Here is a 16,094-nt window from a genome sequence, read left to right on the forward strand (position 1 = left end):
AGAGATTTTCAAAACACAAAGAACTCCAACATAAAGCATATCAATGAAGACTTCACCCATAAAAAGTATCCCCTTGTCAAGGAGTTTAGAACTTGCTTATCACGTCTAATAAAGCTTCAATGTTCTTCCAAGAGATTATTTTATGTGCTCAAAAGCATCAGGCTGCAACTCTTACCTACCTAACAGAATTACAAAATTTAAAAGATCGGCCAAGTCTGCACCTATCACTGGTATTCCCGTACCTTGAGTCCCTCTCTATACTTTACATTAGTAATAAAAAAGGAAGACTTAAGATACATACACACATATCGCAAAGAAAAAAAGAAAAAAAGATATCAATCTACTTCAATTCCATACGACTCACTTCCACAATCCTTTTCCTGCCTATCTAAAGCTTCTTGCAATTGTTTAAATTCTTCCGCAACATCGACACTTAGGAGAAGTCTCTTCCCTGGCGCAAGATTATTCCAAAAGAAAGCAGTCTTACCCAGGCCATGCTGTCAATGTGTGCACAGGCTCCGGCAGATGATTCTATTGTCAGAAAAAGTAAAGTAGCACCAATTGTTGCATTAACAGGATTAGTATTCCCATATAATACTGTACAGGTATCCTATGATGGTTGTCTCTCTGCAACATTATTTGGAAAAACCACCTTTCTAGCTGCTTTCAATGGTGGCCTATTGATCTTTTCAAGCAACCGACTAAATACTAACTTGACAGGAATGCAAGCAACTGTTGGGGGACCAGATGATTCTTGCTTAAGCAGCCCATCTATTTGACAATTACTGCTACCATGTATTGGCTTTCCGAGATGTTGCTCAGTAGCAATTGACGACAGAGTCCTTGTTTTCTGACTAGAAGATAAGCTAACTTTCTTCATTGGCTTTCTTGCTATCTTCCTATCTGCTGGAGGCCGGGAAATCTGAGGAAGTTTCTTCACAAAAAGGCTAGTGTTTTTATTAAAATTCCCAGAATTTGATTTCTTGAATTGTGGTCTGCTTTCACCATCAGCAGCATCTCCACAATCCAATGATGATGATAGAGGGCGTGGGACCCGAGAGTTGGTCCTTCTAGCAGTCCTCCATGCTTGTGGAAGTACTGTATTTCCATCATGCTCAGTCGCTCCATTGCCAAAATGAGCAGTTGTGGAAAGAAGATTTTCCGTAGAGCCATTTTCCATCACCTCAATTTGGATTGGGTGACCTATTATCGCCTTTCCATTTAACTTGCTCATGAGAGACACAATAGGGACACGTCCTTTTTGATAGCTTGCTTGCACCTTCAAATCTACATCAAATAAGATGGATCTCGACCTTCCACCTAAATGATGACGGCCAATGGATGCTGCATCAAAACACTCCCTGCTGTCTTTCCATTGACCTTGCCAAGGTGAAAGACCCTCCCAAGTCTGGTCGTCCGAATCAACAATGGTACAACCCGAACTATTTCGTCCCATGGGGACAGACATTGATGCATAAGAATAACCTCTATTATACAAGCCTACCATATGGGTCCCGAAATCCTTCTCATCAAAATCAATATCATCAATATCATCATCGAAATAATCACTTCCTTGTAATCTCAAACTCTGCCCAGACACTCGTTGCCCGAAATTGGTTCGGTTCATTCCATAAGTAGTTCCGTGAATGGATCCATTGAACCCTTTTTCACCAGCAACATCCAAAGACTTCTTTGTAAAATTTCGAATGTTCCTCTTCCCTTTCAATTGCCATTTGGACACGGCTTCATTAGCATGAAAAAAGTCATCAGGATGTAGCTGAAACATTTCACCTGAAAGTTCCGACTCATCTGGTTCCTCGCTACTTGTGCCTCTATGCTCTCCTGGTACTTCAGGTAGTCCCAGAGAGTGCAATTCTGCCACTGCAGGCGCAGCAGAACCTGCACAGCCATTAAATAACAGGAAATGAGTAAGAAATTTTTGAAATTCCGGGCACAAACTGAGAAAGGGCTGTAGGACACTTAGATGAATCGTCTATAGCAGTGTATAAAAATATTTTCAAACAAAAGCAACAAAGACCCAAAGAGATTACTAAAGAAATGAACTGACAGGGATAGAAGTTCAATCCTTTGGTTATGATAAACAGAAAGAACAAAAAGCTTCTTCGCTCCTTTCACTTATGCATATAGTCACATAAACTTATAACTTGTTAAATCATCCACTTCCTTTGCCTGAGTGGATTGAAGCATAACAATCTAAAATGAGAAGGAAAAAAAGACACTATACTTACACTTATGTCTGGTATGCAGAAACTTATGATCAAGAGAATATGGGGAACAGTCTGATGGAAGATGACCGAGCTTTAAGAGATGCTAGCAGAAGAGAACTCTCTAATCTTATTAGTGCGGAGGAGACAAAAATCCAGAATTAATTGGCTCAAAATGGAAGATAGAAACAAAAAAAATTTCCACAGGATGGCCACAATTCACAGGAATTGAAACTACATCAAGTCTATGCGCATTAATGAGAGAATAATTACTCTTGAAGGGAGTCTGAAATTCCAGCTTTTTATAAAAGTTTATTTGAGAAGAATTTTCATTGGAGGCCATCCTTTGATGATTTGCCTCTTAGCGCTTTAAGCGCAGAAGAAGCACTTTGGCTTGAAAGGCCCTTTGAAGAGGAGGAAAAGAAGGCTGCTCTAGACAGTTGCAACGGTGAAAAAGCTCCAGGATTTCTTCAAGAGTTTCTGGTCTATCATGAAGAGAGACATAGTGGAGTTCTTCAATGAGATCCATAGGCATGCAGAGTTCGTGGATTCGTGGATTTTCATCTTCATCGCTCTGGTAGCAAAGAAGGCGGAGGCTCATGATATTAGGGATTTCAGACCCATTAGTCTGCTTGGAAGCATCTACAAATGGCTAGCAAAAATCCTTGCAAAAAGGCTAAAGAAAGTTCAAGGACGTGTCACGAGTGTCGCTCATAATGCTTATTGAGAAGATAGACAGATATTGATGCTTCCATGATAGCAAACAAGATTGTAAATCATTACTCTAAGCTCAAAAAATATGGTTTCATGTGCAAGCTCAACATGGAAAAAGTTCTCGAAAGGGTTTCGGGTTGAAAAACTGGAACTTTCTGCAAAAAGTTCTCGAAAGAAAGGGTTTCGGATCAAAATGGATCTCCTGGATTAAAAAGTGTATGACTTCTACCTCCTCTTCAATTTTGGTGAATGGGGTTGCAACTGTATTCTTCCATTCATCTATAGGTTTTAGGCAGGGCGACCCGTTATCTCCCTTCTTATTCATTCTTGGAATGTATATCTTGAGCTGTATGCTAGATATAGCAGTCTCAAATGGCATTCTAGATGGGGACAATATCAACAATAGATCAGAATAAATCAAAATATCAAATCTATTGTACGGCTGATGAGACTTTGTGCTTTTGTTGAGGAAGTTTTAAGCAAGTTATCAACCTTTGAGGGTAAACTTGAGCAAAAGCAAGATCATTCCTTTGGGTTGTACTACAGATGTATAGACCCTAGCTGCAGTTCTTGGGTGTGGGATTAGCTTGCTGCCTATTAGTTATTTGGAGCTTCCCTTGGGTGCAACATACAAAGATCAGAACATATGGAATATGGTGGTGACTAACTTCGCCAAAAAATTACCAGGTTGGAGGAGGATTAGTCTCTCAAAAGCTGGAAGGTTAACGCTTATCAAATACGCTCTCTAACCTTCCTGTTTATATGATGTCTATCCTTCCCATTTCGTCCTCCATCATGGGTAGAATCGAAGCAATCATGTGCAGATTTTTGTGGGGTGATTCTATGGAGAATAGAAGAATGCACTTGGAAGTGTGTCAACCTTCCAAAAGAGGCTAGAGGCTTAGGGATCAAATGCTTGACCACATTCAACAAGGCTTTACTTGGTAAATAGTTGTGGAGGTTCGCCACCAACAAAGATCACTTGTGGCAGAAAGTCATTGCTTGCAAGTATGGTACTGATAATAAAGGCTGGTCCACCAAACAAAATAGAGAACCTTATGGATGCAGTTTGTCGAAGCCAACTAGGAATGGTTGGGATGTTTGGTTTGCCCTAACTCATTTTCAAGCTAGTAGGAGAAACTCCATCAGTTTTTGGAATGATGTTTGGACAGGAGAAACAACCATTAAGGCTGCTTTTCCTAACTTATACAGTTTAGCTTCTATAAAAGAGGCTTCCATCAATCAGTTATACCACATTTCTGCTGGAGGTACCTCTTGGAACATTACATTTATCCATGATTCTCAGGACTGGGAAGTGGGAAGTTGAGATATTTACAAGTTTCTGGAGTTTCGTGTACAACATTAAAATCAAACCACGGCTGATGACAAAATATTGTGGAAGGCATCAAACAACATGCTATTCTCTGTGAGCTCTTTTTATAAGGAGCTCCTACAGGATGAACTCCACTTGCACTTTCCTTGGCACTGTGGAAATCTTCTAAGGCTCCTCTTAAAGTTGTTTTCTTTTGTTGGGAGGCTATTTGGGGTAGAATCTGAACTATGGACAACTTTGCAACTTGCAAAGGAGAGGGTTTTTTCTGGTGAATAGATGTTGCTTATGCAAGGAGGCCTCAGAATCAATCATTCATCATCTCTTGCATTGCCCGTGGTCCACAAAAGTTGGACAAATGCCTTGCTGATGTTGGGCATTTGTTGGGTCACAAATTCTACAGTGGTTAAAGAGTTCATAGCATGGAAGTCCCTAGGCAAGGACAAGCACCAAAGAAACTTCATTCGATTGATTCCAATGTCTATGATTTGGATGATATGGATACAGAGAAACAACAGAATCTTCAACAACAAAGAATCCTCCATTGACAATTTCGTAGATAGTTGGTTTGAATGCCTTAACTTTTGCAGTTTGTCTTTAATCTTGCTCCCTTGTAATCTTTGTTGGGTTGCTCCCCTTTGGTGCTTGATTAAAATTCTTTTACATTCAAAAAAAAAGAAACTAATAAACCCATCCAGATCTAACTTCTTTACATCCAAGGTGTGTGCCTCCCATAACATGAATTAGGTTATCCACCCACATTAAGATAGGAATAAGCATACATGCCATCACTTTGTCCTAGAGCATTTCGAATTAGGAGTGCCAGAATGGAAGCAAGGAGTTGGGTTTCTAATGCCTGACCTCTTGGTGTGCCCTTTGTTGTATCTAAAGTCATCTAGGAGTATATAGAAGTTTTATGTCTCTCTTTAAAGTCCTGATAGATCACGAATACAGGAAGTAGATTTCCTACAAGTATTTTCTTTCATTTATTAGACTTCAAAAAAATGAAATTCCAAATACCACCCTTACTCTTCACCTGTTATCAACAACCTTTGAATGTCAAAATTCACTCCAAGCTAAATATACATACTACTGATGTTCACAGAACAGAGTTTCTCTTCTCAATCATTCCTTGTTTTGATTGTACGATGCAATCAATTCCTAACAGTGATGATGTCAAGGAACCTAGGGGTAAAGTCTAGAAACCTAACTTTCTTGCAATAGTAACTTTTTTCTACGGAATAGTGTGCACTGTAAGAATTGAATTGCTCAAAAAGGAATTTGATACCAACAATGAAAAGAATGACATATGGGCATAGAGGTTGAGACTGGAAATAATTTAATTGCAGTATAAACGAGGTAAGTTCTCACCTAAAATATGGAAGATTCTGTTATCAGTATAAAAAATCATACACCCAAAGCATGATAGATACCCACAGCCACGATGAAAACAACAAATGTTTCATGTATATATAAAGGATTGAAAAGCGACAAGGTCTAACCATCTAACCTGAATGAACAGTCGTCTCATTGATATCTGGTTCAGTCTTGGAAGAATCAGTCTCAGATTCAGAGGCATCAGATTCTGTTGAATCAGATTCAACATCTTCTGATAATTCTGAAGCGTTCTCCTCAGCCAGGGAATCAGGATGAGGACAACCATCATCGTCTCCAAGTTGGGAAGCTGAAATCTCAATGTCGCCAGGAGGAACTTCCTTAGAGTCCAAAGAATCACTAGATAAGTCTGGTAAGTAAACACACTTGCTTCTTTTTGCCCGAAAGCTAGCTCGTGTTTGATCCATTTCTGAAAAATAAAACCAGCGTCAGGTTGCAGTAAAGGTTGCAATAAACGAGGGAAATCTAATTTTGTACCACTCTGCAAAAATAGAACAAGAAGATGCTTCCTATTATATTTCTTAACCATGCATATGATGTGTTCTTTTCATCTAAAGAAATTATACCATTTGCAGAATCAGTTCTGCCCATCTTAGAAGCCCCAGAAGGAGATTTAGTGTGATCATTAGCTGGAAGCTTCTGAGAGGCGTCTGAAGAAACAGAAGGTGAAAGTTTTCGTTTTAAAGGGCCAGTCCTAATCCCAAAGTCCTGCAAGCCTCGCATTCGAGGGGTGACTTCAGTATGATCATCTTCCCATGATGGTAGATTTCCATCTTTCGCTTTTTGAGGAAAGGAAAGGTTGCTGATAATCTCATCCTTGACAGTTGTATCCACTCTTTTTGAAATTTTAGTAGATTTAGAACTCCCTGGTTTTCCAATACAATTTCTCAAATGTTCTGAAGATGTGGCTGACTCCTTGACAGAGCCAGATGGTTTACTTCTTGTGTTATCAGAAGCTAAATCTAATTTTCCTTGTTTTCTCAATTGTTGTTTCTCAAGTTCAAGTGCATGAAGTATTGCATCTTCACGCCGTGCATATTTCTCTCTTTTCTTGATTGGTATGCCATGGGAGGATTCAGCCCTTTCAATACAATCATCAAACTCACCACATCGAAATGCCTTCACACGCTTAGATTTCTCTAGATTGTACCAATCCCTGCAAAGACATGCCACAAAAGACATCTTACAAATGAAATAGAGAAAATTAGCCACTATAAGTATAACTGGTAAATGAAAAGGAGTACTTTGTCAGGCAGAACTAGCAGTAGCAGTACAACTGATGGCCATATCAGGAAAAAATAATTTCACAACAGAAATGGGCCACTTGGCTTCTTTTTCTATACTCCAGCTTTGAGTAGATGCAGATTAGACATATATGAGACAACATACTTCAGGATGATATAAGCCTATATTGTGACTGATACCAAAGAGAAGGCAACAAAAGTAGAGCAGCAAAATCCAACTTCTCAGGGAAAAAAGTCACCAGTTAAAATTGAGCAAATCCCAAAGCAACAAGAAAGTCAACCAAGTTTTATACAACCTCAACAAAAAAAGGTAAAATGGAACAAAATTCTTTACATGACTTTAAAGCCATTGTTCGACAACAAAAATTAGAAAATGGTAGGATAATAGGCAGCCCGCGCCGTCATCGTATATTGTAGATGTGAAGATGATGACAGTTACATGGTAAGGGGTAGAACCTTCTTTTCTAACAGCTTTCCATCAAACACTCGATATGTATTAGATAAGTAAGGACTTAGAGGCAGCTGCAAGTATAAAATTCACCATACAAGTCTTGGGTGCTTGGTGGAAATGGTTGCATAAGGCTCAGGTCCTTGGAAATGCCATCATAATGCTAGCAAAACTAAGTAATTCTAAAATTCTGGCACCCTGTCCCTCTTCCAGACACATTTCACAAAGTATAGGTCATAATTTCCTAAAACCACATTGAGCCATTATATTACAAAAGCAAGTGGCATATTTTTATCAAAGAATGCAATTGCACCGACGAGACCTGCAATGCCACCACCCCACCGGTAAGTTGGTAAGTAACCCATCACTTTATAAGCGCAATCGCACAATTGCCCATCACTTCATGCCATAGTCCTATACAATAATTCAAGTGTACAGCTCTGACAAGCATTGGCCACTCAGGAAAAAGTTATATTCTTAAAATTAGACCCTTATTGTCTTACAATCATTATAGTGGCAGATGAGGCACAAACCTTCCCATCACCCATTATATGAAGCAATGAAAAAAAATTCTGATTTCCATGGAAAACTGTTAAAAACTTCTCTGATCTGAGCCATAGGATCAGTTCCACCAATGCCATAACTATCAATCAAAGCAAAATATGATTTTTTTTCATAAGTAGTTAACATAGAACATCTTTTTTGATGAATAACTGTTATCTAAGAGTTTTTTTTTTTACAGTTATGGACTTCCAAATCCCAAAAAGAACACACTTCTTAGTTTTAACCAATGAGTCATAAGTAAAACCATTTCCTATTTGCAGCTAACCGTAAGCTGGAAGGTGACAATCCTATTCGCTAATATGGTGCTTTGCAGATGTTTAATACATTTGCTGCATGTCAAAAAGGGACTGAGAGAAGCTACAATTAGTCAGTCAAGCTAGTTTTCAACCAACCTTTGCACATCTATAATTGAATATATTGAGTTCTGAAATGAAAAGATATAAGTAAACAAGTATATATAAGAGAGGAGGTGGACATCATCAAGGACTGGACATCAAATGACAAACTAACACATTAAAGCAGCACCAAAAGAGCCTCTATGTATCGGAACCAACTGAAACATCCTTGCAATTTGCAAATCTACACGAAATGTCCTTCCACTGGAAAAAGGACCTAACATCATGACTTTGTACAGCTATGCAAATGCAAATACAGAAAACTAAAGAAATAGCGAAACCAAAAAGAAAAAGGAAAGAGGAACAGGAAACCAGACACCAAATTTTAAAAAATATATATTCATCGTGACACTTTCTAGCTAAAAAAAGTAACAAGCAGCTTGCTATTCTCTACAACCACGAATAGTGCTTATCTTTTTTTTTCAAGATCCAGAATAGTAGTCAATGCTTGAAGGGTGAGATTGTATGAGTTGTTTCCCAAACCACAAACTATAAAATCCTTAATGCACAAGATTCAAAAACTCCCCAGAAGAACATGACACTATAGTCTTTGCGCAAATTAAACCAACAACATGGACTAAACGCTCACTCAAAAGAATATTTGGCAACAAACCCTAAAGGGCACATCAATCAAGATATTTAGATGTCTCAAAACGAAACATACAGGCTAAACAATCCTTCTAAATCGTATCCTTCAAAAACAAGGAAGAAGCTTTGAACAAATTAAAACAAATACCAGACGGCATAAATTTGAGACTAAAACAGACTTACACGCTAGCGTCTTCCCTTCCAAGTAGCTTGACCGGAGTCCCTGATCGTGGCGATGTAAGATGGCAAGATTCCAGCTCGTCGGCATCCAGTATCTTCCCCGGCCACCACGACCCGTTCCTCCTCCTCACCCAAACTATCGACCCCACGCTGCAATCCGCCGCACCCGATCCAGAACTATTCATCCCCCTGATCCCACTCTCTTCCTCCCCTCCCTCTCTATCTTTCTAACAAGTCTCCCGTCCAAAAAAAAAAAAAACAAAAAAAAAATACAGAACAAAACGAAAGTCTCTCTGTCACTTAATGTGTGTGTGTGGTGAATTCAGCCCCCGGAGAAGAATAGGGAGAAGCGTAGGATGCGAAAGCAGGCGTAATTGGAGGGTCCGAGAGAACGGAATTGGGTTTGTGGCGGGTTTTCCATTCAAATTCGGTAAATGCTCATGGCATTCTCGGCTTTCCTAGGGTTTGCTAATTGATTTGCTTACGACTCTCGAAAACTCAGTCAGTGGTGGTCGGCGTGCAGTTGTAGGAATAGCGGTTTTGGTTTTGAAAAACACACGAACCAAGAGCACAGGAGTCCAGAACCAGCAGTGGTGATGGTGGTACCGGTACGAAACAGCCAAACGTTGTAAAGTGGTGTGGCCCTGTGGCTCGCTGATTTACACCGTAGTTGTTAAAACTGAGCCGTGCATCCAACCGTTTAAGTTAAGGTTGGATCGGTTGGATCGTACGATGATGGTTGAATTGCTTATTTATAATACAAAATAAATTAATATATATTTAATTATATATTATTTATACATAATTAAAATCAAAATAATGAAAAACATATTTATACATGCTTTTCTTTAATTGATGCTTGACACGTTTTAATTTGGTCAAGCCCAATCCATTGGCCCATTGACATGGTTTTAGTTTTGTCATTTCAAAAGTTTTATTTGAGAATTGATAGGTGTCTTTAGTTTTACTAAGGGTTTTCTTTATCGGAAATGCTTACCTTCCATAAAATAAATATACATAGTGTGGGTTTGGGTATATGTTCATGGGCCCACGCTCTTGGTTGAGTTGAGGCGCAACGGGCCTCGATGGGCCAAACAGCTTTACGTCTAGCCCACGTACGCGTTTCGGGATGCAGCTGAGCAACCACGTTTCAGCCCTCTTATGAAAAGCATTTTTGCATCTCCTCCATCGCAACCTCATATCGTACATCAGCTCCCACCTCGTCTAAAAGCAATCGGAGTCCGTTGCTATGACACATCTACCACCGTCTTGATTCGCGACGAGACTGTCGTCAATCAACTCCTCTAATAAGGTATGACTCGATTTTTTATACAATTTCATGACCTTTTTTGTTGTTCGCGATGTGAGGGTCAGTGCTTTATGTAATGGGTTTTTTATTCTTCGGTTTAGGGTTTGCGTGTGTTTCGTTTTCGCTTTCGACTGAAGCGCGGGAGAACATGAAGTGAAGTCGGGAAGCAGAACTGAGAGTCGATAGAGAGTAGAGGTATGGTCTGCGACTTGAATTTCATCTACTCAAATACTTGTTTTGTGCACTAAAAATTGATCTTGTTCACCTATACTTATCAGATTGGCGTCACTACCAATTGATTCAAAGGTGCATCGGGTTCAATTGCTGCAATTTGAGATAATTTACTCCCCCTTTCACTAATGTTCTACTTAATGAATTATCTTTCTAGTTGTATTAGGGATTAAAGTTTAAATACATTACGATACTTCAATAGGATTGAAGGAGTGGTTAATGTTTTGTTAAGATTGCTTATGAGAAAGTACCTCATATGATTCCAGCTTTTGATATGGCGACAAAACCTTTTTAATCAATGTTTTATGGGAAAGTACGACTTTGCTGTCTAAATGTTCTGTTTTAATGGCTTAGTGTTCGAGGATGAGTTTAAGATCTTATAAAAGCTACCTTGTGTTATGTTATTCCTTGAAAAAATATTTTTAAATGATTAATTGAAGGATTACGTATGTAGATAATACTAGAAGGTATGTAGTTTTGGTGAGTATATGTTACAAATTACCTTGAAACATCAGATATGTACTTAGATATGTATGTCATATTTATGGGTAGCAAACAGTTCAAATCAAATTTTGATTGCTTGCCTCATTTTTTTGTATGCCCATAGTACACCTTGTTGTTGCTTTATATATGCTTGTTGGTGAAAATGTCGTAGAATGAGTGGATGCATAATTTGTTATCTACCATAATTCCTTTATGGGTACCTATATTCTTGCCACGTAGTATGAGTAATACCACCACACCTCTTGCACCATCAAGGCAAGTTGCAGACAATGCCAATTGGGACTCTACCCAAACCAAAATTTTTTTGGATCTTTGTGTCGAACAAGTTAAGGAAGGAAGGAGGCTTGGTTCACACTTCACCAAAGAAGGTTGGCAAAAGATAGTTGCTGGATTTGTTGAGAAAACTGGAAAGCACTATGATCAACCACAGTTGAAGAACAAATGGGACAATCTGAAGAAGGAGTACAAATTGTGGAAGAAATTACGGCTTCATGACACTGGGACTGGATGGGACAGTGTCCGTGACACTATTCTTGCTGACAATGATTGGTGGGAGAGAAGAATTAAGGTAAGGACAAGCCTTAGGGTAACTTCCGTAACTGTTTTATAACTTTGTCAATGTTTACTAACTTCATTTTAATTTTTAAAAACTTCTGTGAATGTCAATAACTTATGGATTTGCTATATAACTCTGTTAATGATATATAACTGTGTGAATGGCAGATATAACTAGATGTTATGTTGTAGTAATTTTATTGACTTACATAATGTTTGGGACTGAAATATCTTTCCATGACTATATAATGTTAGTTTTATATAATATTATGGGTGTTGTGATCTTTGTGTCACCTAGTAAGTTAGTCACCACTTTCACTCTCTTTATGTAATATTTGTAGATATCATGACAAATAGTTAAACCTGTAACCTTATGCTGGCTAACCACAAAAAAGATATACAACTGTAAGAGTTGTTTATGCTTACTATATTAAACCTAACCTTTTGTGTCATTATTTAATCGATGCTTGTTCTTACTTTTCTATATCTGACTGTGTTTGTAGCTGTTTAATGCTGGTATATGTTGTCTATATTATGATTCTACAAATGTACATAGCTTTGTTAATGCTAAATAACATATTTTTTTGGCTGCATTATAATACATAACGTTCTTGTACTACATTTCAGGAAGACAAAAAAGTTGCCAAGTTTCGAATCCAGGGACCTGAAAACCTTGAGCAGTTGGAGACACTTTTTGATGGAATTATGGCCATTAGTGAATTTGCATTTTTTGCAGGAGCATCAAACGAGAATGATGTGAACCCTAATGATGAGCTGCCAAGGACAAGCACCGGAGAAAATGTGGATTATCTCCATCTCGGCTATGATTACTCTCTTGATCCAGAGTTTGACATCAACATTGAGCAAAGTAATGAAGTAACTAGCTCCCGCACTCCACCACTTCGTCAAGTTAGAAGGAGGTTAGGCACGTCAGGGACCCGTGGGAAGAAAAAGCGCAGGGCATCTACATCTGACTATCACGAAGACATTAGCAAGTCCTTGGGAAATTTTGTGTCCGCTGTGAATAGCCAAACTCATTCTATTGCCAGTACCCCTATTTTAGAGGTGAAAGCTGAAATTACTGACTGTATGTGTATTCTGGAGGACATTCCAGAGACTGCTGAGATGGGAGATTTGCTTTTGTTTGCTTTGAAACTGTTCCAAAACAAAGAACACCGTGAGTACTTTACTGCAATGTTACGTAGGGACTGACAGCTTGCGTGGTTGAAGATGATGTACGCGGACACAAAGTGGGGTGGTGCAGGGGGTAGCAACTGAAGAATCAAAAAAAAGAAAGCTTGAATTTTCAATCATTTTCTATTTAGACTATTAAAACTAAACATTTGTGGAGTTTTTCAATTTTCTAGAGCTTGACATTTGTTTTATCTTTTCAATAAGTTTACTTATCAAGTTCTGTTTGGAATTAAATATCAATGTGGAGCTGTTATGTGAATTTCTACTTAGGTGTTCTGTTATTCCATGCAATTGTGTTAAATCTGAATATAGTATGAGGAAATATTAACATTAAGATATGACATTGCTCTTAATAGGATATGGATATATATGCCGGTGAGGTTATGTCTCAAATTCCATGAACACCTTGTTGGACGTCATGGTACACAGGCCATATGTTCATCATGGACTTGTTATGTTGTAATAGAATTAAATGTTTGTTTGTGTTGAGGATGGATAGGTGGGTGTTCAGGGACTTGTGCAGTGAATTGAGCATGAGGTATGGCCTCAAACCATCTCGTGAACTAAGTGTAAAAGAGATAGTCGGGATGTTTGTTTACACTGTAGGAAATGGGGTCGACAATCGGACAGTGTAGGATAGATTCCAGCATTATGGGGAAACAGTCCATTGCCAGTTTCATAATGTATTGAGCTGTTTGATTCGAATGTCAGACGATATTATCAGACCAAGGGATCCAACATATTCGACTGTCCCAAAGTACATAGAAGAAGAAGAGAGATATTTTCCATACTTTAGGGATTGCATCGGGGCAATTGATGGTACGTACATTCATGCATCAGTCCCGAATGATGATCAGACAAGATTCATTGGGCGAAAAGGCATGACCACGCAGAATGTGATGGCGACATGTGACTTCGATATGTTATTCACATATGTGTGTGCGGGTTGGGAAGGATCAGCACATGACTCTCAAATTTTTAGTACGGTTCTCTCTAATGGAAACTCAAAGTTTCCCCACCCTCCCTCTGGTAAGGTACATGAACATATTTTTTATAAACTACTATTTTGCTTTAAAATTCTTTAGTAAGTAACATTAACTGTCCCTATAATATATTATAGGAAAATATTACTTGGTTGATTCAGGATATCCGAATCAAAGTGGATATCTAGCACCGTATAGGGGACAGAGATACCATTTAGAGGTATTTTGAAATGGTCACGATGTATCAACACCACGGAAAGCCTTCAATCATGCTCACTTATCTCTCCACTCGGTTATTGAGCGCACATTTGGTGTGCTAAAAAATAAGTGGCACATTTTATCAACAATGCCCCCTTACTCATTTCGCACTCAAGTGAAGATCGTGGTGGCCTGCGCAGTTTTACATAATTTCATACGATTGCGCGCATTGGATGACCCGGACTTCACTACATATAGTGATGATGACATCACTCTTCATGTCGCAAGCATGGAATCCAGTACCAAAGGAGTTGGAGCGAGCACTTCGGAGGACCAACCATTCATCAGTGAGGACCTAGAGATGGCAGTTATCCACGATATAATTGCGGCGAAAGTGTTTGCATCATACTAGATTACTTTTTTTTCCTGAATTGTCCAACGTCATCCAATGATGTAAAGTACTTTATGTTAAACTACTATACAATGTAAACATTTTGTTAACTTATATTAATATTATTAATTATCTAATATAACCTTTATTTATATATGCAAAACGCAAAACTGCGTTTGACAGTACCTCACCACAATTTTGAAAGTGATGCGCCAAACAGCTTCTGCGTTCCAACACACCTCACAGCATTGTAGTTTTATAACTCACAGCACCGCACAACACTTCACAACAGTTGACATGGCATAAATTTAAAAGAAAATATTTCTCTCATCAACGATCCGTGTGCCCTTTCTCTCCCACCCAATTCATCGCACATCTCTCTCGTTCACCCTTTGCTCTCTTTGGGACTCAAAAGTTCCTTCTTCTTCCTCCTTTTTCTCGTTGCCTCCTTACATAGCCGACTGTGTATAGAGAGCTAGGATCGAGGTTCATAGAGATGCATGTTTATCCACCTCTGTTTTTCTTTTCGGTGATTTTGTCGAGAAAACAAGATCTAGGAAAAAATGTTTAAGAAAGGGAGATGAATATGTGAACTTGCAAGATTATTGTGCATGTGTGGGTAGCTAATTACAGAGAGCTTGTCGAAGATAATAGACTTGAAGGAAAAAAAAGGTTTTGCTATCATCCATGAGAGGGAAAAGAAAACGAGAAAGTGAAAGTGGGAGAAGGAATGGATCAAAGAAGGGAAATTCATAGGGAACAATGATTTTTTGGCTTATACAGCTAATACAAATTCTCAAAATAAGGTCGATCTGGAAAATAGAGATGGGTCTGGTTCTAGGTTTGAGTTTTGATGGGTCTTTGATCGAAAACAATGTAATAATAGACTAAAACATTGTAATAAAAATATGTATTGATAAAAAAGAAGTGTGAATTGTTCCCAATATGTCATGTTTAACAATGTAAATGTAATAGAGAAATTTCAATATGTTAACAATCAATTTTCAATAATTTTAAAATAAACAAAGGGATTTCTCATGCTATATAATAAGAGTATGAAACAATGTGATAAACGTTTAAAATAATGTAAAAAGAGGTTAAAACAATGTAATAAACGTTTGTGTTGATAAAAATTGTGTAATAAAATAAGGAATTTCTCATGTTATACAAATAATTTCAATGTTTTTAAAATAAATAAAAGGATTTCTCATGCTATTTAATAAGAGTATGAAACAATGTAATAAAGGTTTCAAATAAGGTAATAAGAGGTTGAAATAATGTAATAAAGGTCTGTGTTGATATCATGTAATAAAATAATGGAATTTCTCATGTTATACAAATAATTTGAATGTTTCTATAATAGACCAGAGGTATTTCTCATGCTATGTAATAAGAATATGAAACAATGTAATAAAGGTCTGTGTTGATAAAAATTCATGTATTGAAATAATAAAATTTCTCATGTTATACAAATAATTTCAATGTTTTTAAAATAAACAATGAGATTTCTCATGCTATACAAATAATTATATTATTTTTTCAAATGTAATTTAAGCAAGAATATAGAAAATAAATATTTATGCTTCTTTGGAATGTTAATTTAATCTAAATTTCACCTTATACGGTCTACTTTGAAGAACAATGTA

At 37.8% G+C, this 16,094-nt stretch overlaps 2 protein-coding genes across 2 annotated transcripts; one reads left to right on the forward strand and one right to left on the reverse strand.

Annotated features, from left to right (window-relative positions):
• Window positions 1–24: 24 nt before the first annotated feature.
• On the reverse strand, window positions 25–9,739 carry LOC119997515 (uncharacterized protein At1g51745-like). The gene is made up of 4 exons (XM_038844601.1): window positions 9,087–9,739; window positions 6,231–6,820; window positions 5,780–6,073; window positions 25–1,899 (listed from the first exon to the last, which is right to left on the reverse strand). Exons 1-4 carry the CDS (start codon window positions 9,266–9,268, stop codon window positions 611–613), a joined length of 2,355 nt encoding a protein of 784 aa, XP_038700529.1. The 5' UTR covers window positions 9,269–9,739; the 3' UTR covers window positions 25–610.
• A 3,841-nt stretch (window positions 9,740–13,580) lies between these two features.
• On the forward strand, window positions 13,581–14,469 carry LOC119996934 (putative nuclease HARBI1). The gene is made up of 3 exons (XM_038843713.1): window positions 13,581–13,905; window positions 13,997–14,079; window positions 14,188–14,469. The coding sequence occupies exons 1-3, from the start codon at window positions 13,581–13,583 to the stop codon at window positions 14,467–14,469; spliced, it is 690 nt and encodes a 229-aa protein (XP_038699641.1).
• The last annotated feature ends 1,625 nt before the right edge of the window (window positions 14,470–16,094 follow it).

This window comes from Tripterygium wilfordii, chromosome 4 (genome assembly GCF_013401445.1).
Source record: "Tripterygium wilfordii isolate XIE 37 chromosome 4, ASM1340144v1, whole genome shotgun sequence".
Taxonomy (NCBI): Eukaryota; Viridiplantae; Streptophyta; class Magnoliopsida; order Celastrales; family Celastraceae; genus Tripterygium; species Tripterygium wilfordii.